This window comes from Heptranchias perlo, chromosome 10 (assembly GCF_035084215.1).
Source record: "Heptranchias perlo isolate sHepPer1 chromosome 10, sHepPer1.hap1, whole genome shotgun sequence".
Classification (NCBI taxonomy): domain Eukaryota; kingdom Metazoa; phylum Chordata; class Chondrichthyes; order Hexanchiformes; family Hexanchidae; genus Heptranchias; species Heptranchias perlo.
Genome location: NC_090334.1, coordinates 60,539,164 through 60,563,834, shown reverse-complemented (window position 1 = coordinate 60,563,834; position 24,671 = coordinate 60,539,164). Strand labels below are relative to the sequence as shown.

Sequence of the window (24,671 nt, the reverse complement as noted above, 5' to 3'; positions counted from 1 at the left end):
TCCTGCTGTATGTGAAGGAAAGCTAATTGGATGAGGTCACAGGGGGCAACTGCTCTCCCTGAAGTTATATCTCAGCACGCGTTGTATTCTTCAGGAAAGGAATGGTAAAAGGGGAGAACTGGAGAGAAAAATGAAACAAAAGTGCATGGGGATTTTTAAGAAAGCTCAGCCTTGTCTGTTATAACCAGCAAAAGCAATATTCTAAAAACTTATACCATCCCAGTCATTGCATCCTTGTTAGAGCATGCAGATAAAACTCATCTACTGCTCCTGAACTCAGTACAATCAATGGATAGGGTGTGGATGGCCTACTCCATGCCAGATTCCATCCAATACTGCATTGTAGCACTTGAGGCACTAAAATTGGCCTTAGTAGCCCTTGACTACGGAAGGGGAAAATCAATCAATATTCTCCTTTCTACCCCTGGGCCAGGAAGTACATGTGTGTGGACATTGGCTGATGACATGATCGGGCTCTGCTCTAATGCCTCCCATAGTCAAATAGGCTGACAACATTTAGTGTCTAGGCGGTAGCGCGGGGGAAACCTGGCAAGGCTGGGGATGTGGAGATCCTGCCAAATTGAACGGACCATTTTTTTCTTTTGCTTCCCGCCTGGCCGGCTTCTGGGCTAGAAAATCAGTGGCAGGAGGCCGTAGCTGGGGACCTTTGGGGACGGTCCCCAGCAATCAAAGGGATCGCGGGCTGCAGATCGGGGCTTTGTTGTGGGGGGGGGGGCAAGGTAGCCGATCGCTGCAGGGCTAGAGAAAGGCTGTGATCGGCAGAAGGGAGGCCAAAGGCTTCCATGAGTGGCTGGGGGAAGCACTCCTGCTCCTCCTGGCCCACAAGTGCTATAAAAAGCACTTACCTTCTGGAGCCGGCAGCTCCCGCCTCCATTTCGCTGATGGGTTTCCCAAGTGCTGGAAAACCCGGCCGGCAGCAGTTAAATTTAAATCAGGCTCCCAATTGCACTGTGGGAGCCATCTTTACGCTGGTGGGACACTCCTCATGCTACCCGCCAGCGTAAAAATGGAGGCAGACGCGAATGCATTGGGTTGGGGTCGCATTTTGCGTTTTTAAGCATTTATACCCCCCCCCACCGACTTTCTCCCACCCGTCGTGGGGGGGTTAATATCAATGCCATTGCATCTGAAAATCTGTCTGGGGGAAGTAGCATTTTCGGAATTGAGACTGTGCTTGTTCCAAGATAAGCTCTCTGCTCAAACATTCTGAAGGTCAGAAGCAATAAAACCCAAAAGTTTTATTAGCTTTTAACGGAATGATGCAGCAGTCAGTCAGCCTGTGACAGGAAGTATTCAGCTGATAAAGCTGTCACAGCATCTGAAAATACCCACAACCATAAAAAGCTTGTAGTGTTGAATCATCCTCCCTTTGAAAACATGTACATACAAATACAGTTATGCTCAATAATCAAACTCAGGGCATCAATGATGGTTAAACAGTGGCTTTCACCACAGATTAGATTTGGAAAAACATTACACTGCACTCAATTAACAAATTAATGTTTTGCAAGACTCTGTCAGATGCTTAAATTTTTAGTCACATTTTGGAACAAACTTTGAGAAAAAGCTGAGAAATGTTACTGGTGACATACAAATTACCACATGGAGCAGGCCTTAGAGAAAGTGTGAGGGGTGCAGGGAATGTTTTCTCTGTTAAAGTGGTTTCTGTGCACACTGTCGGAAAGGCTGCTTCTCAGATTGTTAAGAAACATCTTTTGATTGCATTGTTATGGCTGGTGTTGATGCTGCCTGACTAAAACTTGCATCATGCTTGTTTTGCTTGCATCATTTTCCCCTCCTCTCCTGAAGGCATTGGCCTATCATCCATGTGGTGATTTTTCCTGTGTGAGGCTCGGTAGCAAGGGTCAGCAGGCTTTTTGACTGAAGAGCAAACTGCCTATTCTGTACTCACGAAACATCATCACACGTGGACTTTCAGGAGCTACAACTGGATAGCTATCAGGAGTGGGCCATTTTCCCCTCCCTAAACAAATGGCACACAAACCAATTATAATACTGCAGGCTGAGATCAGCTAACTCAGCAGAGATTGGGAACAAATGTGGAACCTTCTGGCCTGTACGGCTCAGCTATTCGCTGGCTTGACCAACTGAGCCATCCTTTTATTCAACCAGTGCAGCTGATGTTGACGTCGTCCTGCAAAAAACTGCACCAATGCTTCAGACTTCTGAAAGTGTGTGCAGAAATACCAAGTTTCCACTGGTATGAAGTCACCATTACAAAATGATTTTATGAAGCAAATTCACTTGATTTTCTTGGGCTAATATCTCTTTGTTATTAGTTGAAATCACTGCTGCAAGTGTTACTGAGAGAATGGGTCATAACCTGCAGCAAGATATGGGAAATGTTTCCATTTAGGAGATGCCCTTAAGCTACTCGTGTCTTTATTGTTTCTGAGATATCCAGTCAGTAACTGGTAACCTCTGTATCCATCACATTCACAGATAGTTTTTGGTACCCCAGTATACAGCACATTTACAGGATTGCCTCGGTATCCAGTAATTATAGATGGTTTCTAGTTCAGTAAGCACCCAGTGGTTTCTGGATCCCTCCTGTGACTGACACATTTACAGGAAGTTTCTGGGTGTCCTCAATGACCAGTATGTTTAGAGAATATACCTCTCTGTGTACTACAATGAAGGTCATTTAACTGCAGGAGAAACCTGTTGCTGTGCTGAAAATAGCACAGTATGTCTGCAACTTCTTTACAAACAAACCCCACTGGGCATGAAACATAAAAAGTCCATTATATAGAGAGGAGCAAATTACTAACATCAAATGGAAGTACTATATTTCTATTCAGAACAGCCAATCCTTCAGAATATCGAGCTACATTCACAAAGGCACTCTTTCACGGTGTACAAATGCTTCAACTACCATCGCAATTCATTGCAGAGAAGTTCTTGAATTCGGGTTTGAACTCAATTGAATGTGTTAAACGTGTATTTATTACCGAGGACAAGATACCAATGTGAAAATGCATTAAAATCATATTTTGCAATTTGTTTGACCATCCATTGAACCTGTTCATCATTTTTGAGGCAAATATTTAAAGGTAGGAATGTAGGAACAGGAGAAGGCCATTCAGCCCCTCGCGCCTGCTCCGCCATTCAATTAGATCATGGCTGATCTGTACTTCAACTCCATTTATCCGCCTTATCTCCATATCCCACGATACCCTTACCCAACAAAAATCTATAGGGGTTAAATTCGATAATCCCCGAATCCGGGCACGGTGTGGGATTAACCTGTGCCCAGTTGTTCTGATGCAGGCAGTACGTGAGATTCATGCTGCCTGGTCATTTACCTGATTCTGGCACGAGCAGCCAGGCCTGGCTGCGCTGTTGAATGACTTCTCACCAGCAGGGCGGTCCAATATCGCGTGAGTACCTCGCACCTCTTAAAGGCAGCCTACACCTTTTAAAAGCAGCCTGCACCTCTTATGTGCAAAATATAAGATACGGCTCCACAGGGAGTCTGAACGGAGATCAGACATCGCACATGTAAAACACAGATGCAGGTGCCATCCCTATGTTTACAAACTGATGAGTTTATGGTAAAGCATTGAATAAAGCCTGCGCACTATTAAATCCCATGTCCTCCAATCTGCATGCCAGACCTCACCAATCTGCCGATCTGAGTTTGTACCAGGCCTGCGAGAGAGCGTGCACCAAGGTTCTTTGCTGATGCACTAGAGGCCTTGGTGCAAAAGGTGGACAGAAGGAGGGGCCATCCTATATTTGCAGGGGAGCAAGAGGCCCTCCAGACATAGGCACCCAAGGCAGTGGAAGTAGGGGACAAAGTCAATGCCAGGCGCATTGCACCACAAACATGGACGAAGTGCAGGATGAAGTTCAATCCTTTGACACGAGTGATCAAGGTGAGTGAGGTCAACTGTCAAGTGGCATCTCCTACCAACTGCATCACTAGCCGCATCCACTACTCTACGCACTACACCCCCATCACCCACCTACCAACAAACTCTTTCAATCAGATGCTTCCTTTCACCCTCACACATTACCACTGATGCAAGCCACACACCCACAATTCAAAGGTCACACACGTTGGGAGTTATTCAACCATGACAGGCACATCACCCAAACATCCTGCAGGACACTCACCGACACACATCCCGCTTTCTTGCAGGAGAAGGTGGCGCATAACAGGACGCAGCAAGTGGCAATAGCATTTAGCCTCTTGAGCCTGTTCTGCCAGTCAATTAGATCATGGTTGATCTGTGACCTAACTCCATATGCCCGCCTTAACCAAGGGTATTAAGGGATATGGGGCTAACAAAAATCTATCAATCTCAGATTTATTTTACCATCCTCAAAATGGTATCTATCCCTTTAAATCAGTGTTGCACACTGATCTAATGCATATTCTCCTTACTTTACATGGTACCGTTCATTATCTGTGCCTGCACAAACGCCTTTACCAAGATGGCGTCCAGCCCACGTCAAGCTAGAATTTATAGCCCTATCTATCTCAGTCTTGAAAGCTCCATTTGCCCCAGCATCCACAGCTGTTTGCGGAGAGAATTCCAGATTTCCACTGCCCTTTGGGTGAATAAATGCTTTCTGATTTCCCTCCTAAAAGGCCTAGCTCTAATTTTAAGATTATGTCCCTTTGATCTTGATTCCCCATCAGAGGAAATAGTTTCTCTGTATCTAACCTATCGAATCCTTTTAACATTTTAAACACCTCAATCAGATCACCCATCAATCTTCTATACTCAAGGACATTGGCTATCATGTCACAGTGTACAAGTATGTACAACCAGGTGCGAGCAGTGCACAAGGCATTTACTGGAAGTTGTAACTTTTAGGACAAACTATGTTTGGGCATGCATTATGAAGCACTAACTGACTCAAAAAATCTTTAGGTTTCCATAAATCATGAATATGGAAAGTGATTGTCACAGCACAAATACGTCACAACAAATCCCTGGATTTTAACCAGCCAGCACAATTTCCCATCAGCTTCTTCCCTCCGCGTCACTTGAATTTAAATCAGCATGCTTCTCACTGAAGGAAGTTTCCAGCCAATTCCTGTTGTAGCTCATCTTACAGTCAGCAAACACTCAGCTCTACTCTGCTCACTGGCACTATTTAAAACTAGAATCTGAAAGAAAGTGCTGGTGAGCAGTGTGGAGCTGAATGTTGGCCAACTGTAAAGACGGCTGGTTACTGTACAATCTAGAAAATTCTTTCACTGTTAGGTGGGCGGAAAGACACTACAGATTAAAATTATAGTTCAGTGAATAAAGTAATTGAATATAATTTTAAACACCGGCAGTTACAGTAACCAGCTGCTTTTACAGTTCGCAAATATACAGTTCCACCCTCTGCTCACCAATTTCAAAAGGAAGATAAAGGGAAAGCTTCATGAGAGAAAGCAGGACACTGGGATTAGTTTGGATTGCCTTAGTAAAGAACTGGCACACAGAGGATGGGCCAAATAGCCTCCACCTTTGCTGCAAATTTTTATGGTTCTATGTAATGCACCATTGAAACCATAAGATCACATGCGTCATCTTGTACATAGTGGGGTAATGATAGTGCATGGTTATGGTTGCACAAAGGCACAGATTTCAGCCTTACCTGTATATAACTTTCTTGTTGTGCAGAAAGATGAGTGCTGATGTAATTTCTGCAGCGTAGAACTGGGCACGCACCTCATCGAATTTCCGCACTTGTTGAATCTGGAACATTAAGTCTCCCCCGTTTACATACTCCATCACAAAAAACATCCGGTCCTGCAAGAAATAACACACAAAGGTCAAAATATTCTCACCAAATCTACGAACCAGTGTACAGGAGACTAGGACCACACTTGCCATACATGGAGAGAATACAAGGGACAAGCAGAATAAAGGCAAACCAACAAAGGGTGAACATCAATTGTACAAGACATGGTCTCACCTACAAGGAAAATGGTATCAATCTTCGCAACCAATGATCCAGCATCCAAGAATAAATCCTTAATTTTCTCACCCATATTATCAGGTCTAGCTCTCATTGCAGGATTGCTTCTAAGATGGAAGCAGGCATTAATAGAAAGGGCTGCTTCTGGAAATTGTTTAAAGCCCCAAGGCCAGCCTGGACAATGGATTTTCTGACATCACTTCTAATGGATCAATGCTTAGAACAGTGAAACACTATTAATACATAAATTCCAAATGCAAAGAAGGGCTATGACAAAGAAAAATGCTCTAGTGTGTTGTATTGATTCACTATCACATATAGAATAACTAATTGTTCATCATCTATATTAATAACGAGTGCATATTTTTTGCTCCAATGGGATAAATCATGACAATATTTTCATATGTTACAAAATGTTTTTATATCATTATATAGGAACACACCCAGAAATCTGTACTAGGACCTCAGCTTTTCGCCATATTTATTTATAACTTGGATGAAGGAATGGAGAGTTGTATATCTACGATTGCAGATGACAGACGCTTAGTTAGGAGATGTAGTAAGTTGTGTAGATACAAAGGGGCATAGACAAATTAAGCGAGTGGGCAAAACTATGGCAAATGGAGTGCAACTATGAGGTCATCCATTTTCGATTCAAGAAAGACATGTCGGAATAACTTCCTAATAGTGAGAGACTAGGAGCTGTGGAAGAGCAAAGGGATTTAGGGGGGTTAAATTAGTTAACCCTGAATCCGGGTGCGGTCATCGTAGTGCGTGATTAGCCCTGTGCATGGTGGTACCGATGCAGTCAGCACATTAGATTAGTTCTGTATCTTCATTTACCTGGTTGATGTGCAGCGTGGAGCCCTAGCTGCTTTCATCTCTCCATTTTCTCCTTTGTCTCTAATTCTCACCAGCAGGGGAAGCCCAAATGTCGGGTGAGTTGCTCGCACCTCTTAAAGGCTAGCTGCACCTCTTATTTGCAAAAAAATAAGATACGGGTCCGCATGGAGTCTGAACGGAGTTCAGACATCGCACACGTAAAACACAGATGCAGGTCCTGTCCCCATGTTTACAAACTGTTGAGTTATGTTAAAACGTTGAATAAAGGTTGTGCACTATTAAAATCCACAACCTCCAATCTGCATGCCAGACCACACCAATCTGTCGATTTGAGTTTGTACCAGGCCTGCGAGAGAGCGTGCACCCGGGTTCTCTGATGATGCACTGGATGCCTTGGTGCAAGAGGTGGGCAGAAGGAGGGGCATCCTATATCTGCGGGGGTGGGGGGAGGAGGCATGAGACCCTCCAGACTTATGCTCCCAAGGCAGTGGGAGGCAGTAGGGGACGAATTCAATGCCCGATGCATCGCGCCACAAACATGGTTGAAGTGCAGGAAGAAGTTCAATGCTTTGACACGAGTGGTTAAGTTGAGTGAGGTCAACTGTCAAGTGGCATCTCCTACCAACTGCACCACTAGCCACATCACTGCTCCACGCACTAAACCCCCATCACCCACATACAAACAAACTCTTTCAATCAGTACTCAACTCTTCCAATCAGATGCTTCCTCTCACCCTCACACATTACCACCGTTGCAAGCCGCACACCCGCAAGTCACATTCACTGGCAGCTATTCAACCACGACAGGCACATCGCCCAAACATGCTGCAGGACACTCACCTTCACACGTCCCACTTTCTTGCAGGAGAATGTGGCGCATAACAGGAGGCAGCGAGTGGCAGTGACATTTAGCCCCTCGAGCCTGTTCTGCCATTCAATAAGATCATGGCTGATCTGTGACCTAACTCCTTTTACCCACCTTAGCCCCATATCCCTTAATACCCTTGGTTCACAGAAATCTATCAATCTCAGATTTAAAATTAACAATTGAGCTAGCATCAACTGCCGTTTGCAGAAGAGCGTTCCAAACTTCTTCCACCCTTTGCGTGTAGAAGTGTTTCCTAACTTCACTCCTGCAAGTCCTGGCTCTAATTTTTAGGCTATGTCCCCACGTCCTAGTATTCAAGTATAGGAGACCTCCAAAAACATGTACGAATGCATCAGCAGCCAAAAGCAATAATCCATCAACTAACCCCTGCATAGTCCCTTTAAATAGCGTTGGTGAGAGGTCCTCCAGGCTGTCTAAGACATGTTCAGGGGTTTGTGGTTAAGACAATGCAGTGAGTGGGGCATTAAGTGCCAAAATGATGTCTATCGCTTTAAATCAGCGTTGCACACTGATCTAACACACATTCTCCCTACTTTACATGCTGCCGGCATTCATTATCTGCATGTGTGCGAAACCCTTTACCAAGATGGTGTCCGGCACACGTAACGCTAGAGGTGTGCGGGCGCATTCCGGATGCCATTTTGGAAGTTCGGGCAAACTTCGAAACAACGGGTGCGACATGGCCGAATTTCGAGCCCTAGGTGTCCATGCACACAAATCACTAAAAGCTAGTACACAGGTACAAGAAGTAATCAAAAAGGCCAATGGAATGTTGGCCTTTATCTCAAGTAGGCTGGAATTCAAGGTGAGGAAGTGATGCTTCAGTTGTACAGAGTTGAAGTACTGAGTTATTTTGGGCACCCACACCTCAGGAAAGATATATTGTCTTTGGATGGGTAGACCTCCTGGGATATTTAATCCATTTAAACAACTGGCTGCAAGAGTTGAAATGTTTTGATTGTTAAATGTACACAAAACTAAAAGTTAAATTTTGAGATGGTGATTACCAATTGTCTTGATTAGTTGCATAAGGACAGCACTGTTTCTTGTTCATATTCTTGTCATACAGCCAACTGACAAAGGGAGATTTGCAGTTTGCTCTGTTTTATGCAATGCTTAAAAGACCTTGCTAATGAATAAAGTCAACATTTAGAAGAGTGTATACAAAATAAATTCCGCCTGCCGAGACATCTACCTTTCTCTAGTCGCAGCACAGGTGCGAGTGCTTCTAACAGATGCTACCTGCTGTGACTGATTTAATATGTAACCTATCTGGCCCAACTTTAGTGCTGTTGAATTCTTCCTGCACTCATTCTTCTTAACCTTATTCTATCACAAAGCTGCCCTCACAGTAGACAGCATAGTTCTACATTTCACCTGTTGGATGAAAAATGCTCTTTCCCCCATCAACATTTTTCACCACTCATCTCATGCAGAAGGTCTGCTGGAGAAAGAGAGGAAACCATATTTGAAGGTTTCATTCCAATCAATCTCTAGGCTCAGACCAGAAGCTTGGGGTGGGGAGGAGGGAAAAGGCAGGTTTTCTGTTTTACCATCTAATCCAACATCACTTTCAAGCACCGTAGCTCTCCAAAAATCAGTGCAATAGTCAATCCTCACCGTGTAAATGGGTTGATTCCTTGCCCATATGAGCAGGGTACTTGTCTGGGGGTGTGGCTGGGGGAGCTGCATGTCACAGTTGAGTCCAATCCTATCCTATCCTCACTGGAACACACACATTTCCAGCAAGAGTTCTGGATAGCAATCAGGGAGGGAAATCCTGGCAATTTTCCCTTCCTAATAAGGTCAGCCATGATGTCATTGAATGGTGGAACAGGCTTGAGGGGCTGAATGGCCTACTTCTATTGCTATGTTAGGTGGTGCTGAGCGCAGCTGTATCATGACTACTCAGGACAGACTGGGAATTGAACGGGGGACATTCCTAATCTGTATGACTCAGATACTCATTTATTAACTTGGTGAGTCAATGGGAGTCCTACTTATATCTAGAATGTATATTGTACGCAATATATAGGGTAGGTGGCACATAATGTAAATGTGTAAATTATTGGTTTGAATTTTTCCTTTGTGTGAAATAACACAATTTGGACTATGAAATCTCCAGACAACGTCGAATATTTTATGGTTGTCAACTGTAGGGAGCCTGGTTTCTACATCACCACGGTATTCTGGACTCTCAGTTGTGACATCTTGAACAACATTTTCCTTCAACTCCCCTTAGAAATTGACTGCTGAAGAAGCAATAAGGTAAGAAAATACCTGCACTATCTAGGGCAAGCTTCAAAATAAACATAGCATTTAGTCTGAATTACTGAGCTGCCTCCACTTGGAATCAGCCCATATTTTGTTTATGGTACTGAGATAGAGGATCAGCCATGATATTGAATGGCGGAGCAGGCTCGAAGGGCCGAATGGCCTACTCCTGCTCCTATTTTCGATGTTTCTATTTCTTTTTGGGGAGGATGGAAATTCCAATGTCTGAAGTATCACGAGCATTCAGGTGCAGCAAGCAGTTAGGAAGGCGAATGGTACGTTGGCCTTCATTGCAAGAGGATTTGAGTACAGGAACAGGGATGTCTTATTGCAGTTATACAGGGCCTTGGTGAGACCACATCTGGAGTACTATGTGCAGTTTTGGTCTCCTTATCTGAGGAAGGATGTCCTTGCCATGGAGAGAGTGCAACGAAGGTTTACCAGACTGATTCCTGGGATGGCAGGACTGACGTATGAGGGGAGATTGGGTCGACTAGGCCTATATTCACTAGAGTTTAGAAGAATGAGAGGTGATCTCATCGAAACATATAAAATGCTAACAGGACTAGACAGACTAGATGCAGGGAGGATATTCCCGATGGCTGGGGAGTCCAGAACCAGGGGTCACAGTCTCAGGATACGGAGTATACCATTTAGAGGGTGGTGAACCTGTGGAATTCTCTACCACAGAAGGCAGTGGAGGCCAAGTCATTAGATGTATTCAAGAAGGAGATAGATATATTTCTTAATGCTAAAGGGATCAAGGGTTATGGGGAGAAAGCAGGAACAGGGTACTGAGTTAGACGATCAGCCATGATCATTTTGAATGGCGGAGCAGGCCCGAAGGGCCGAATTGCTTGCTCTTGCTCCTATTTTCTATGTTTTTATGTCTCTATCACGACTGCATGGGAGGAAGATTCACGTGAATTTACACTTTGTGGACTGGTGTCTTTTTTCCAAAGTGTCTGGTAAGCCTTTCTACAAGCATGCAAAGGGAATTTCACAGTGCAGCTATGGATGGCTGTTGCTTCCTTTGGTTTTTAACTAAGGAAAGACCTTCAGGTCTATCCAAGGCATAGTTGCTCGTGTGCCCCCATTATTGAATCCTGACCTCTAAAGGTACTGCACAATAAGGTTAATTTTACAAATTTGCAACGGGGTTGTAAAATTATGGGCAAAAGGGACAATATACAAAGTCTTGTAGTAAATTTTGAATGAAATGGAAGCTTGATCTCAGCAGGGCAGTGGTAGGGATGTTGCAACTGGCTCAGCAACAAGACTAGTTAGGCTGGTGTGGGGGTGAGGGAAGGGGGAAATCAGCCAGCAAACATGCAAACATTTAAAAAAATATATTTCTGCTGCCTGTAGTGTTCATACTTCCTCTTTCAGTTGGGCAGCAGGCCTGGGTTGTTGAGACTGTTGTAAACTCCCTACCCCAGCCCTGCCTGAGATCAGATTGGTCACCATTAATGTCAGCTGTCGCAGACCAGAATGATTCTAGTTGAGGTTAAACCCTCTTCAAGATGGAGTACTCCATCTGGTGGTCTGGTTTAGAATTGGCAACACATGTCCATTGAACTCTCAGCTGATGGGAACCAAATGAAAATTGGACCATCTCAGCAATTTCATCCTTTAGTTTTAGCTTAGCTCAAACATACCTGAACTGAAAATCATGTAATTTATTAAATATTTGTTCTCGGGATATGGGCGACACGGGCAGGCCACATTTATTGCCTATCCTTAGTTGCCCTGAGAAGATGGCGGTGGGCCTTCTCTTTGAACCGCTGCAGTCCTTGTGGTGATGGTCCTCCCATGAAGGTTCTAGGTAGGGAATTCCAGGATATTGACCCAGCAATGATGAAGGAATGTTCAAATTATAGAACTTCATATTCAATTACAACAATGCAGGAATCCCAATCAGGAAAAAAAGGTGTTTTTGGGAAACTGCTGTGTCTCGGGAAGAACTGAGATAAGTGATCTAGACTGGTACTTAGTGCAAAAATATCCTGGAAATGCAGACTGTGGCTAACCATAACCAACAATAATAGTCACTCATGAATAAAGCAGTTTGAGCCATTTAAAAGATTGACTGCAATGAATGACGTGATTTTGTCACTGTAATGATAACTGGTAGAGAGCACTGCCAGCCTCAGCTCATTGCAGGACTGTATTAAGCAGAAGCAGTTCCACAATTTGAACAGAACACATGGAACATCAAATGGCAACACGGCAACCTTTGATGAATGCAAAACTTTTATCAGTCATTCTTTATAGTAGCTCCCGTAGCGGCGACGAGAGCGGACCTGGGAGAACGAGAGGAACGGAGAGAGCGGACCAGGGAGAACGAGAGGAACGGCGAGAGCGGACCTGGGAGAACGAGAGGAACGGAGAGAGCGGACCAGGGAGAACGAGAGGAACGGCGAGAGCGGACCTGGGAGAACGAGAGGAACGGAGAGAGCGGACCTGGGAGAACGAGAGGAACGGCGAGAGCAGACCAGGGAGAACGAGAGGAACGGAGAGAGCGGACCTGGGAGAACGAGAGGAACGGAGAGAGCGGACCTGGGAGAACGAGAGGAACGGAGAGAGCGGACCTGGGAGAACGAGAGGAACGGAGAGAGCGGACCTGGGAGAACGAGAGGAACGGCGAGAGCGGACCAGGGAGAACGAGAGGAACGGAGAGAGCGGACCTGGGAGAACGAGAGGAACGGCGAGAGCGGACCAGGGAGAACGAGAGGAACGGCGAGAGCGGACCTGGGAGAACGAGAGGAACGGAGAGAGCGGACCTGGGAGAACGAGAGGAACGGAGAGAGCGGACCAGGGAGAACGAGAGGAACGGAGAGAGCGGACCAGGGAGAACGAGAGGAACGGCGAGAGCGGACCTGGGAGAACGAGAGGAACGGAGAGAGCGGACCAGGGAGAACGAGAGGAACGGCGAGAGCGGACCCGGGAGAACGAGAGGAACGGAGAGAGCGGACCTGGGAGAACGAGAGGAACGGCGAGAGCGGACCCGGGAGAACGAGAGGAACGGCGAGAGCGGACCTGGGAGAACGAGAGGAACGGAGAGAGCGGACCTGGGAGAACGAGAGGAACGGAGAAAGCGGACCTGGGAGAACGAGAGGAACGGAGAGAGCGCACCTGGGAGAACGAGAGGAACGGCGAGAGCGGACTTGGGAGAACGAGAGGAACGGAGAGAGCGGACCTGGGAGAACGAGAGGAACGGAGAGAGCGGACCAGGGAGAACGAGAGGAACGGAGAGAGCGCACCTGGGAGAACGAGAGGAACGGAGAGAGCAGACCTGGGAGAACGAGAGGAACGGAGAGAGCGGACCTGGGAGAACGAGAGGAACGGCGAGAGCGGACCTGGGAGAACGAGAGGAACGGAGAGAGCAGACCAGGGAGAACGAGAGGAACGGAGAGCGCGGACCTGGGAGAACGAGAGGAACGGAGAGAGCGGACCTGGGAGAACGAGAGGAACGGAGAGAGCGGACCAGGGAGAACGAGAGGAACGGAGAGAGCGGACCTGGGAGAACGAGAGGAACGGAGAGAGCGGACCTGGGAGAACGAGAGGAACGGAGAGAGCGGACCTGGGAGAACGAGAGGAACGGAGAGAGCGGACCTGGGAGAACGAGAGGAACGGAGAGAGCGGACCCGGGAGAACGAGAGGAACGGAGAGAGCAAAAAAGAAAGTAAAAAAGTGACGTCACAGAGGATAAGTCAGTGTAAGTATTTAGTTTATTGGTGTGTGTTTTGAGTGGATATTGTGTTTAGTGGTTAGTGCGCTAGTGTTAGTTAAATAGCCTTTGAGCTAAGCAAACTGTTAAAAAGAGCAGGAAACCAGAGCAGTTAAACAAACCTTAGGAAAAATCTTAGAAGGTAACGTCATAGTCAACAGGGAGGGGGGAGCGGCGGAACCTGAGGAAATTAAGCTAAGTCTTTAATTTACTATGAACACTTTATCCTTAACTATAAATTATAAATCAATAGTTAAATAAATAAATATTCAGAATAATTAGTTACTAGTTAATTTAAAATCAAGCTAAAATCCATCGGCTAAATATAATCTAGATCTTAAGTGCTTCTATTAGTTCTAGAATTAAATTAATACAAAAAAATAAATAAATAAAAATTAGAAATGGCTGTGCAGGCTGTGTGTCAGGTCTGCGGTATGTGGGAGTCAGTGGACAGCGAGACTATCCCAGATTGCCATGTCTGCAGGAAATGTCTCTGCCATGAGTCACTCCAGCTCAGAGTCCTTGAGCTGAAGTGCGAGTCAGAGACAATCCAACACATAGCTCAGTAGGGCAAGGGGAACCAAGGAGAGGTCAAGAAGGAGGTCCCGCAGACACTGGTCCTATCCAACAGGTACAACGTATGTTCTACCTGTGAGGATAAGGATATAGGCTGTGGGGAGGCCAGCCAGAATGCTAACCATGGCACCGTGGAACAGGAGACAGTCCAAGGGGGAGGAGGAGCAGGATAAAGTTCAATGTAGTGTTTGAAAGGGAAAAAAGTGAATCAGCTGCTAAGATTCTAGACTTGGGTAAAGCCAACTTCAATGGGATGAGACAGAGACTGTCCACAGTAAACTGGGCAAATCTGTTAATGGGTAAAACGACTGATGATCAGTGGGAAATGTTTAAAGAAACATTTAACGTGATACAGAATCGGTTTATGCCCCTGAGGGGCAAGAACTCTACTTGCCAAAAAAAACAGCCATGGACAACTAAAGAGGTGAGGGATAGTATAAGACGTAAGGAAAGGGCATACAAAAAGGCAAAAAATGGCATGGATCCTGGCGAATGGGAAAAATACAAAGATCAACAAAGGGTCACAAAACAGATAGTCAGAGCTACAAAAAGAGAGTATGAAAAGAAACTTGCAAGGGATATCAAAACCAATACGAAGAACTTTTATAGTTATATTAGGAAAAAGAGGGTGGTCGGGAGCAGTGTTGGCCCCTTAAAAACTGAAAGTGGGGATATTGTCATTGACAATGGGGAAATGGCGGACATGTTGAACAATTACTTTGCGTCAGTATTTACAGTCGAAAAAGAGGATAGCATGCCGGAAATCCCAAGAAAACTAATATTGAATCGGGGACAGGGACTCGATAAAATTAACATAAGTAAAGCAACAGTAATGAAGAAAATAATAGCACCAAAGAGTGACAAATCCCCCGGACCAGATGGTTTCCATCCCAGCGTTTTAAAGGAAGTAGGTGAGCACATTGCAGATGCCCTAACTATAATCTTTCAAAGTTCTCTAGATTCAGGAACTGTCCCTCTAGATTGGAAAATTGCACATGTCACTCTGCTTTTGAAGAAAGGAAAGAGAGGGAAACCAGGGAATTATAGACCAGTTAGCCTAACATCTGTTGTGAGGAAAATGCTGGAGTCTATAATTAAGGATAGGGTGACTGAACACCTCGAGAATTTTCAGTTAATCAGAGAGAGCCAGCATGGATTTGTGAAAGGTAGGTCGTGCCTGACAAACCTGATTGAATTTTTTGAAGAGGTGACTAAATAGTGGACAGGGGAATGTCAATATGGACTTCCAGAAGGCATTTGATAAGGTCCCACATAAGAAACTGTTAGCTCAGATAGAAGCCCATGGAATCGAGGGAAAAGTACGGACCTGGTTAGGAAGTTGGCTGAGCGAAAGGCGACAGAGAGTAGGGATAATGGGTTGGTACTCACATTGGCAGGATGTGACTAGTGGAGTCCTGCAGGGATCTGTCTTGGGGCCTCAATTGTTCACAATATTTATTAACGACTTAGATGAAGGCATAGAAAGTCTCATATCTAAGTTTGCCGATGACATAAAGATTGGTGGCATTGTAAGCAGTGGAGATGAAAACATAAAATTACAAAGCGATATTGATAGATTAGGTGAATGGGCAAAACTGTGGCAAATGGAATTCAATGTAGACAAATGTGAGGTCATCCAATTTGGATCAAAAAAGGATAGAACAGGGTACTTTCTAAAAGGTAAAAAGTTAAAAACAGTGGATGTCCAAAGGGACTTAGGGGTACAGGTACATAGATCATTGAAGTGTCATGAACAGGTGCAGAAAATAATCAATAAGGCTAATGGAATGCTGGCCTTTATATCTAGAGGACTAGAGTACAAGGGGGCAGAAGTTATGCTGCAGCTATACAAAACCCTGGTTAGACCGCACTTGGAGTACTGTGAGCAGTTCTGGGCACCGCACCTTCGGAAGGACATATTGGCCTTGGAGGGAGTGCAGCGTAGGTTTACTAGAATGATACCCAGACTTCAAGGGTTAATTAACGAGGAGAGATTACACAAATTGGGGTTGTATTCTCTAGAGTTTCGAGGGTTAAGTGGTGATCTGATCGAAGTTTATAAGATATTAAGGGGAACAGATAGTTTGGATAGAGAGAAACTATTTCCACTGGTTGGGGATTCTAGGAGTGGGGGCACAGTCTAAAAATTAGAGCCAGACCTTTCAGGAGTGAGATGAGAAAACATTTCTACACACAAAGGGTGGTAGAAGTTTGGAACTCTCTTCCGCAAACAGCAATTGATACTAGCTCAATTGCTAAATTTAAATCTGAGATAGATAGCTTTTTGGCAACCAAAGGTATTAAGGGATATGGGCCAAAGGCAGGTATATGGAGTTAGATCACAGATCAGCCATGATCTTATCAAATGGCGGAGCAGGCACGAGGGGCTGAATGGCCTACTCCTGTTCCTATGTTCCTATTGTAGTCATAGGGGATTCGATAATCAGAGGGATAGATTGCGTCCTCTGCATTCGCGATCGAGAGTCCAGGAGGGTTTGATGCCTACCTGGTGCAAGGTTAAAGGATACCTCGGAGCAACTGGAGAGGAATTTGGAAAGGGAGGGGGAAGGTTCATGTTGGGGCCAATGATAGAGAAGAAAAAGGAGGAGGTCCTGCTGAGAGAATATCAGATGTCAGGAACTAAATTAAAAAGCAGGACCTCACGGGTGGTAACCTCGGGATTACTACACGAGCCATGTGCTAATTGGCATAGGGATAGACAGATCAGGAAGGTGAATGTGTGGCTGAAAGACTGGTGTGGGAAGGAGGGGTTCCATTTCACGGGACACTGGCACCAGTACTGGGACAGGAAGGCGCTGAACTGTTGGGTTGGGCTCCATCTGATCTGGAATGGGACCAGTGTCCTAGTGGAAAGGGTAAATAGGGCGGTGGATAGGACTTTAAACTAGTAAGATGGGGGGAGGGATTGGGGAAGATAACATAAGTCTGATGAAAAAAGAAATAGGAAATGAGAGTAAAGGTCAGACCAAGTTAAGGAATAAGGGTAACATAAACGGTCAGGGAACAAATACAGTTATAGAACATAAATACAAAATGACTGTTAAAAATAATGAGAGGGGAACAATTACTAAAGACAAATTAAATTGCCTGTACAGCAATGTCCACAGCGTCTGAAACAAAATGGGGAAACTGGAGGCCATAATTCTTAGCGAGGAGCCAGATGTGGTAGGGATAACTGAAACATAGCTACATAAGGAACAGGACTTGCAGTTAAATATTGCAGGATATAATGTATTTGGAAAGGATAGGGAAGGAAGGAGGAGGGGTGGGGTGGGTGTACTAATTAAGAGACACCATAATGTCAACAGAAAAAAGGGATATAAGTAATATTAAGATAGAAACAGAATCCATATGGATTGAGGCAAAGGATAAGGGATCGATCATGGGTATATTCTACAGACCAACCCAATAGTGGAAGGGACGTGGAGGATAAAGTATGTAGACAAATCTATGAAATGAGTAAAAAACATTGACTAACAATCATGGGAGATTTCAACTACCCCCAAATAAACTGGCAAGAAGAGATAGGGAAAGGAGAAAATAGAATGGAGTTTTTACAGTGTGTACAGGACTCCTTTCTTACCCAGTATGTGAGAAGCACAAGAGAGGAATCACTGCCAGATCTAGTAATGGGAAATGAAACGGAGTAGATAAGAGAAGTAAGCGTAGGGGAACAACTAGGCAATAGCGATCACAACATAAGGTTTAAAATAGTGATTGAGAAAGACATAAGTAAGACAAAGACCAAAATAATTGATTGGAAAAAAGCTAATTTTGAGGGGATGACAATGGAACTCGGACAGGTAAGCAGGAAAAAAAATTGATAGACAAAGAAATAGAATAGCAGTGGGTAATATTTAAAATGGTGATCAATAGAGTTCAGGAGATGTATATGCTTCCAGAAAGCAAGAACAAACTAGCCAATAATGAAACACCATGGATTAATAAAGAGATAAAGGTCAAATTGAAACAAAGAAAAAGGCATACTCTCAGACAATAAAGGAGAGTATGACAAAAGGGAATACGAAGAGTTTAGGAAAGAAGTCAAAAAAACATTTAAGAAAGCAAAGAGGAACGACGAGATTAAATTATCAAGGAATATAAAAAGAAACAGTAAAGTATTCTACAGACACATAAATAACAAAAAGAAAAATCAGGATAGGGATAAGGCCACTATGGGATGCACAAGATAAATTCACAGGTAATGACAGCAAAATGGCAAAAATATTAAATAATTACTTTGCCTCAGTATTTACCGGGGAGACTAACAAGGTGGGCATGACATTAGAAGAAGAGATCAAAAAATATATTAAAACATTTAAGATCGAAAGGGGGAAGATAATTGATAAACTAATCAAACTTAGGGAGGATAAGACCCCTGGTCTGGATGGATTGCATCCGCGAATATTAAAAGAAGTTAGGGAGGAGATAGCAAAGGTACTATTACATATATATAAAAATTCATTAGAAAAGGGAATAGTGCCAGAGGACTGGCAGACAGTTAATGTTATTCCTAAATTTAAAAAGGGAGATAGAAAAAAATCCAGGGAACTATAGACCAGTTAGCTTAATGTCGGTGGTAGGAAAGATAATGGGATCTTTACTCAAAGACGCAATAGAAAAAAAATCTAAAAATCAAAAATATAAAATAGGCAGCATGGATTTCAGAAGGGAAACTCATGCCTGACCAACCTTATTGAATTCTTTCTTTGAAAGAGTAGACCAGAGTAATACAGTAGATGTAATATATTTGGATTTGCTGAAGGCCTTCGATAAGGTACCCCATTGTAGACTCATAGCTAAGATCAGAGCATGTGGGTTCAGGGGACAGGTAGTAGCATGCATAGCAAGCTGGCTACAAAATAGAAAACAGAGTAGGGTTTAACTCAGACTGGCAAAAGGTGGGAAGTGGTGTTCCACAGAGATCGGTGCTGGGACCACGGTTGTTCACAATTTACATTAACGATTTGGATTAGGGAATCTGAAGTACAATTTCAAAATTTAGGGGGTTTGGTTAATACAAAGGAAGGATGCGTCAAAATGCAAGAGGACATTAATAAACTTGCAGAATGGGTGTGTAATTGGCAAATGAATTTCAATATAGATAAGTGTGAGGTGGTACATTTTAGTAGGAAGAATAAGGAGGCCACATACTGCTTGGATAATAAGTCTAAATGGGATAAAGGAGCAAAATGATCTCAGGGTACAGATACACAAATCACTACAAGTAGCGACGCAGGTTAATAAGGCCATGAGAAAAGGCAAATCAAGCACTAGGGTTCATTTCTAGAGGGATATAATTGAAAAGCAAAGAAGTTATGTTGAACTTGTATAGAACCTTGGTCAGACCACACTTGGTGTATTGTGTACAGTTCTGCTCTCCATATTATAAAAAAAGATAGAGGCATTGGAGAAGGTGCAAAAAAGATTCACAAGGATGATACCAGAACTGAGAGGATATACTTACCAGGAAAGACAAAACAGGCTGGGGCTCTTTTCTCTAGAGGGCTTTAAGTAATGAAATTGTTTGATAGGGTAGACGTAGATAAAATGGTTCCACTTGTGGGGGTGTCCAAAACTAGAGGTCATCAATATAAAATAGTCACTGATAAATCCAATAGGGAATGCAGGTGAAACTTCTTTACCCAAAGAGTGGTAAGAATTTGGAACACGTTACCACAAGGAGTAGTTGAGGCAAATAGTATAGATGCATTTAAGGGGAAGCTAGATAAGCACATGAGGGAGAAAGGAATCGAAGGATATCCCGATCGGGTTAGATGAAGAAGGGAGGGAGGAAGCTCGTGTGGAGTATAAACGCCAGCACAGACCAGTTGGGCCGAATGGCCTGTTTCAGTGCTGAAGTTTAGATGTAACTTGATGTCACTTGATTGGCCTAATGATATGCTAATAAGTCATACAAACTAGAAGGTTCAGGTTTGATTCCTGCTCTGTGCTAAATTAGCCTAATCTTGACTGCGACAACGGTGTCCTGGGCTAAGATAGAAGAAGGAAAAATGACAGCCAGGATTTCTGTTCCTTAATGCTATCCAGAGATTCATGCTGGAACGTGCATATTTGGATGTTGGATGAAAAACAGATTTGGGCTTGGCTATGAAGCCTTCTATAATTCAATAACCCGCCAACGCCCAGTCTCTTGAGTCACAAATGAAGAACAGCCACTTGAGTAAGGTATCAGATGGCTGCTGCACCCTTGGAACCATATCCCAGCAAGAATCACCACCTTCAGTGGGTGGGAAGGAGGAGCCAGCTGTATCATAGAATCATAGAAGTTACAACATGGAAACAGGCCCTTCGGCCCAACATGTCCATGTCGCCCAGTTTATACCACTAAGCTAGTTCCAATTGCCTGCACTTGGCCCAAATCCCTCTATACCCATCTTACCCATGTAACTGTCCAAATGCTTTTTAAAAGACAAAATTGTACCCGCCTCTACTACTGCCTCTGGCAGCTCGTTCCAGACACTCACCACCCTTTGAGTGAAAAAATTGCCCCTCTGGACCCTTTTGTATCTCTCCCCTCTCACCTTAAATCTATGCCCCCTCGTTATAGACTCCCCTACCTTTGGGAAAAGATTTTGACTATCGACCTTATCTATGCCCCTCATTATTTTATAGACTTCTATAAGATCACCCCTTAACCTCCTACTCTCCAGGGAAAAAAGTCCCAGTCTGTCTAACCTCTCCCTGTAAGTCAAACCATCAAGTCCCGGTAGCATCCTAGTAAATCTTTTCTGCACTCTTTCTAGTTTAATAATATCCTTTCTATAATAGGGTGACCAGAACTGTACACAGTACTCCAAGTGTGGCCTCACCAATGCCCTGTACAACTTCAACAAGACATCCCAACTCCTGCATTCAATGTTCTGACCAATGAAACCAAGCATGCCGAATGCCTTCTTCACCACCCTATCCACCTGTGACTCCACTTTCAAGGAGCTATGAATCTGTACTCCTAGATCTCTTTGTTCTATAACTCTCCCCAACGCCCTACCATTAACGGAGTAGGTCCTGGCCCGATTCGATCTACCAAAATGCATCACCTCACATTTATCTAAATTAAACTCCATCTGCCACTCATCGGCCCATTGGCCCAATTGATCAAGATCCCGTTGCAATCCCAGATAACCTTCTTCACTGTCCACAATGCCACCAATCTTGGTGTCATCTGCAAACTTACTAACCATGCCTCCTAAATTCTCATCCAAATCATTAATATAAATAACAAATAACAGCGGACCCAGCACCGATCCCTGAGGCACACCGCTGGACACAGGCATCCAGTTTGAAAAACAACCCTCTACAACCACCCTCTGTCTTCTGTCGTCAAGCCAATTTTGTATCCAATTGGCTACCTCACCTTGGATCCCATGAGATTTAACCTTATGTAACAACCTACCATGCGGTACCTTGTCAAATGCTTTGCTGAAGTCCATGTAGACCACGTCTACTGCACAGCCCTCATCTATCTTCTTGGTTACCCCTTCAAAAAACTCAATCAAATTCGTGAGACATGATTTTCCTCTCACAAAACCATGCTGACTGTTCCTAATTAGTCCCTGCCTCTCCAAATGCCTGTAGATCTTGTCCCTCAGAATACCCTCTAACAACTTACCCACTACAGATGTCAGGCTCACTGGTCTGTAGTTCCCAGGCTTTTCCCTGCCGCCCTTCTTAAACAAGGGCACAACATTTGCTACCCTCCAATCTTCAGGCACCTCACCTGTAGCGGTGGATGATTCAAATATCTCTGCTAGGGGACCCGCAATTTCCTCCCTAACCTCCCATAACGTCCTGGGATACATTTCATCAGGTCCCGGAGATTTATCTACCTTGATGCACGTTAAGACTTCCAGCACCTCCCTCTCTGTAATATGTACACTCCTCAAGACATCACTATTTATTTCCCCAAGTTCCCTAACATCCATGCCTTTCTCAACCGTAAATACCGATGTGAAATATTCATTCAGGATCTCACCCATTTCTTGTGGTTCCGCAAATAGATGACCTTGTTGATCCTTAAGAGGCCCTACTCTCTCCCTAGTTACCCTTTTGCCCTTTATGTATTTGTAGAAGCTCTTTGGATTCACCTTTGCCTGATCTGCCAAAGCAATCTCATATCCCCTTTTTGCCCTCCTGATTTCTCTCTTAACTCTACTCCGGCAATCTCTATACTCTTCAAGGGATCCACTTGATCCCAGCTGCCTATGCATGTCATATGCCTCCTTCTTCTTTTTGACTAGTGCCTCAATCTCCCGAGTCATCCAAGGTTCCCTACTTCTACCAGCCTTGCCCTTCACTTTATAAGGAATGTGCTTACCCTGAACCCTGGTTAACACACTTTTGAAAGCCTCCCACTTACCAGACGTCCCTTTGCCTGCCAACAGACTCTCCCAATCAACTTCTGAAAGTTCCTGTCTAATACCATCAAAATTGGCCTTTCCCCAATTTAGAATTTTAACTTTTGGGCCAGACCTATCATTCTCCATAGCTATCTTAAAACTAATGGAATTATGATCACTGGTCCCAAAGTGATCCCTCACTAACACTTCTGTCACCTGCCCTTCCTTATTTCCCACGAGGAGGTCAAGTTTTGCCCCCTCTCTAGTCGGGCCATCCACATACTGAATGAGAAATTCCTCCTGAATACACTCAACAAATTTCTCTCCATCCAAGCCCCTAATGCTATGGCTGTCCCAGTCAATGTTGGGAAAGTTAAAGTCCCCTACTATTACCACCCTATTTTTCTTGCAGCTGTCTGTAATCTCCTTACATATTTGCTCCTCAATTTCCCGTTGACTATTTGGGGGTCTGTAGTACAATCCTATCAAAGTGATCTCTCCCTTCTTATTTTTCAGTTCTACCCATATAGACTCAGTGGGCGAACCCTCGGATATATCCCCTCTCACTACTGCCGTGATGTTCTCCTTAATCAAGAACGCAACTCCCCCTCCTCTCTTACCTCCTGCTCTATCTTTCCTATAGCATCTGTACCCTGGAACATTGAGCTGCCAGTCCTGCCCCTCCCTTAGCCATGTTTCAGTAATAGCTATAACATCCCAGTCCCATGTACCCATCCATGCCCTGAGTTCATCTGCCTTGCCCATCAGACTTCTTGCATTGAAATAAATGCAGTTTAATCTAGACTTCCCTTGGCTTGCTCCTTCTCTTAAAGACATGAAGGTGCAAAAGACATGAAAGTGCACTTTACACCAAAGAACGTATGTGTACACTGTGGAAATAAAATGACAAAATTAATTAACAGCAAAATCCAACTGTAAATTTACTTTTGCATTCAACTCCTAGTATTCCTAGAGCTATTACTGCAAATGGGAAGTTATGTTTCCTGGCATTCCTTGGGGATGAACACAGGAAATAGGTGCCTAAACTCCTGTGGCTTGTTTTAACTCTGGTATTATTTGTTAATACCAAACCAAGTCAAAATTAGACAGCTGATTTGAATTGGTTTGGTTTGGATTGGTTTCCCACACCATCTCTCTGGCTCACTTCATCCTTGACTGAAAACCATTTCGGCTGACCAACTGAAATTTAATGCTCCCTTTATATCACAGAATCACTGGGAGTAGAAGTAAAGATCCCTTGGCAATATTCTAAGAACCGATAGCTCTGGTATCCTGGACACCACTCCTCCCTAAATCGACATCACCAAAACACTTCATTCAATTGTGGGATGTTGCTGTGCATAAAATGGCTGTCAAATTCAACTATATAACAACAATACTTGCATTTTAAATTAATTCATTGCATATAGGAGGCTTTAGTAATGAGGAGAGACTGGAGAAACAGGGGCTTGTTTCATTAAAACAAAAAAAATGATGAGATCTAAAATAGATGTTCAAACTTATAAGTGGTTTTGATAAAGTAAAATCAGAAAAAAAACTATTTCCACTGGTCAGTCAGTTGATAACTGAGGGAATAAATTTAAGATCGCCACCAAAAGAATGAAGTGAGAAGCTGGAGAATGGGAAAATGAAAAAAAGACACAGCTCATTCCATATTTACATCAAGATTCTACCTGATACAGAATCAGCAATGCATTTTTAAATGCAAAGCATTTTTAGAACATGGAATGCTCTACCAGAAACAATGGTAGAAGCAGAATCCATAATAGCTTTTAAAACGGAAGAGAATGAACATTGGAAAAAGAAAAATTTAAGATGGGTACGGGAAATGGTATGGGAATGGGCCAAAGTGGATAGCTCTTTCAGGGAATCAGCACCGGGCCATTGGGCTGAATGATTCTATGAAACACTTTTGGATGTTTGAGAGATGCGAGAAGGGGCTGTGCAAGTCTTCTGCACTACGTTGGGGCTTCTGGTGCTGTGGAATCTT

The 24,671-nt window shown here is 43.9% G+C and overlaps 1 protein-coding gene across 1 annotated transcript in view; it reads right to left on the bottom strand.

The window, feature by feature from the left end:
• Positions 1-24,671, bottom strand: part of prkcha (protein kinase C, eta, a) — a 186,822-nt gene that overhangs the window by 30,645 nt on the left and 131,506 nt on the right. The window contains exon 11 of the mRNA XM_067991909.1: positions 5,644-5,798. Within this exon, the coding sequence (XP_067848010.1) occupies positions 5,644-5,798 (155 nt within the window). The remainder of the gene's footprint in view (positions 1-5,643; positions 5,799-24,671) is intronic.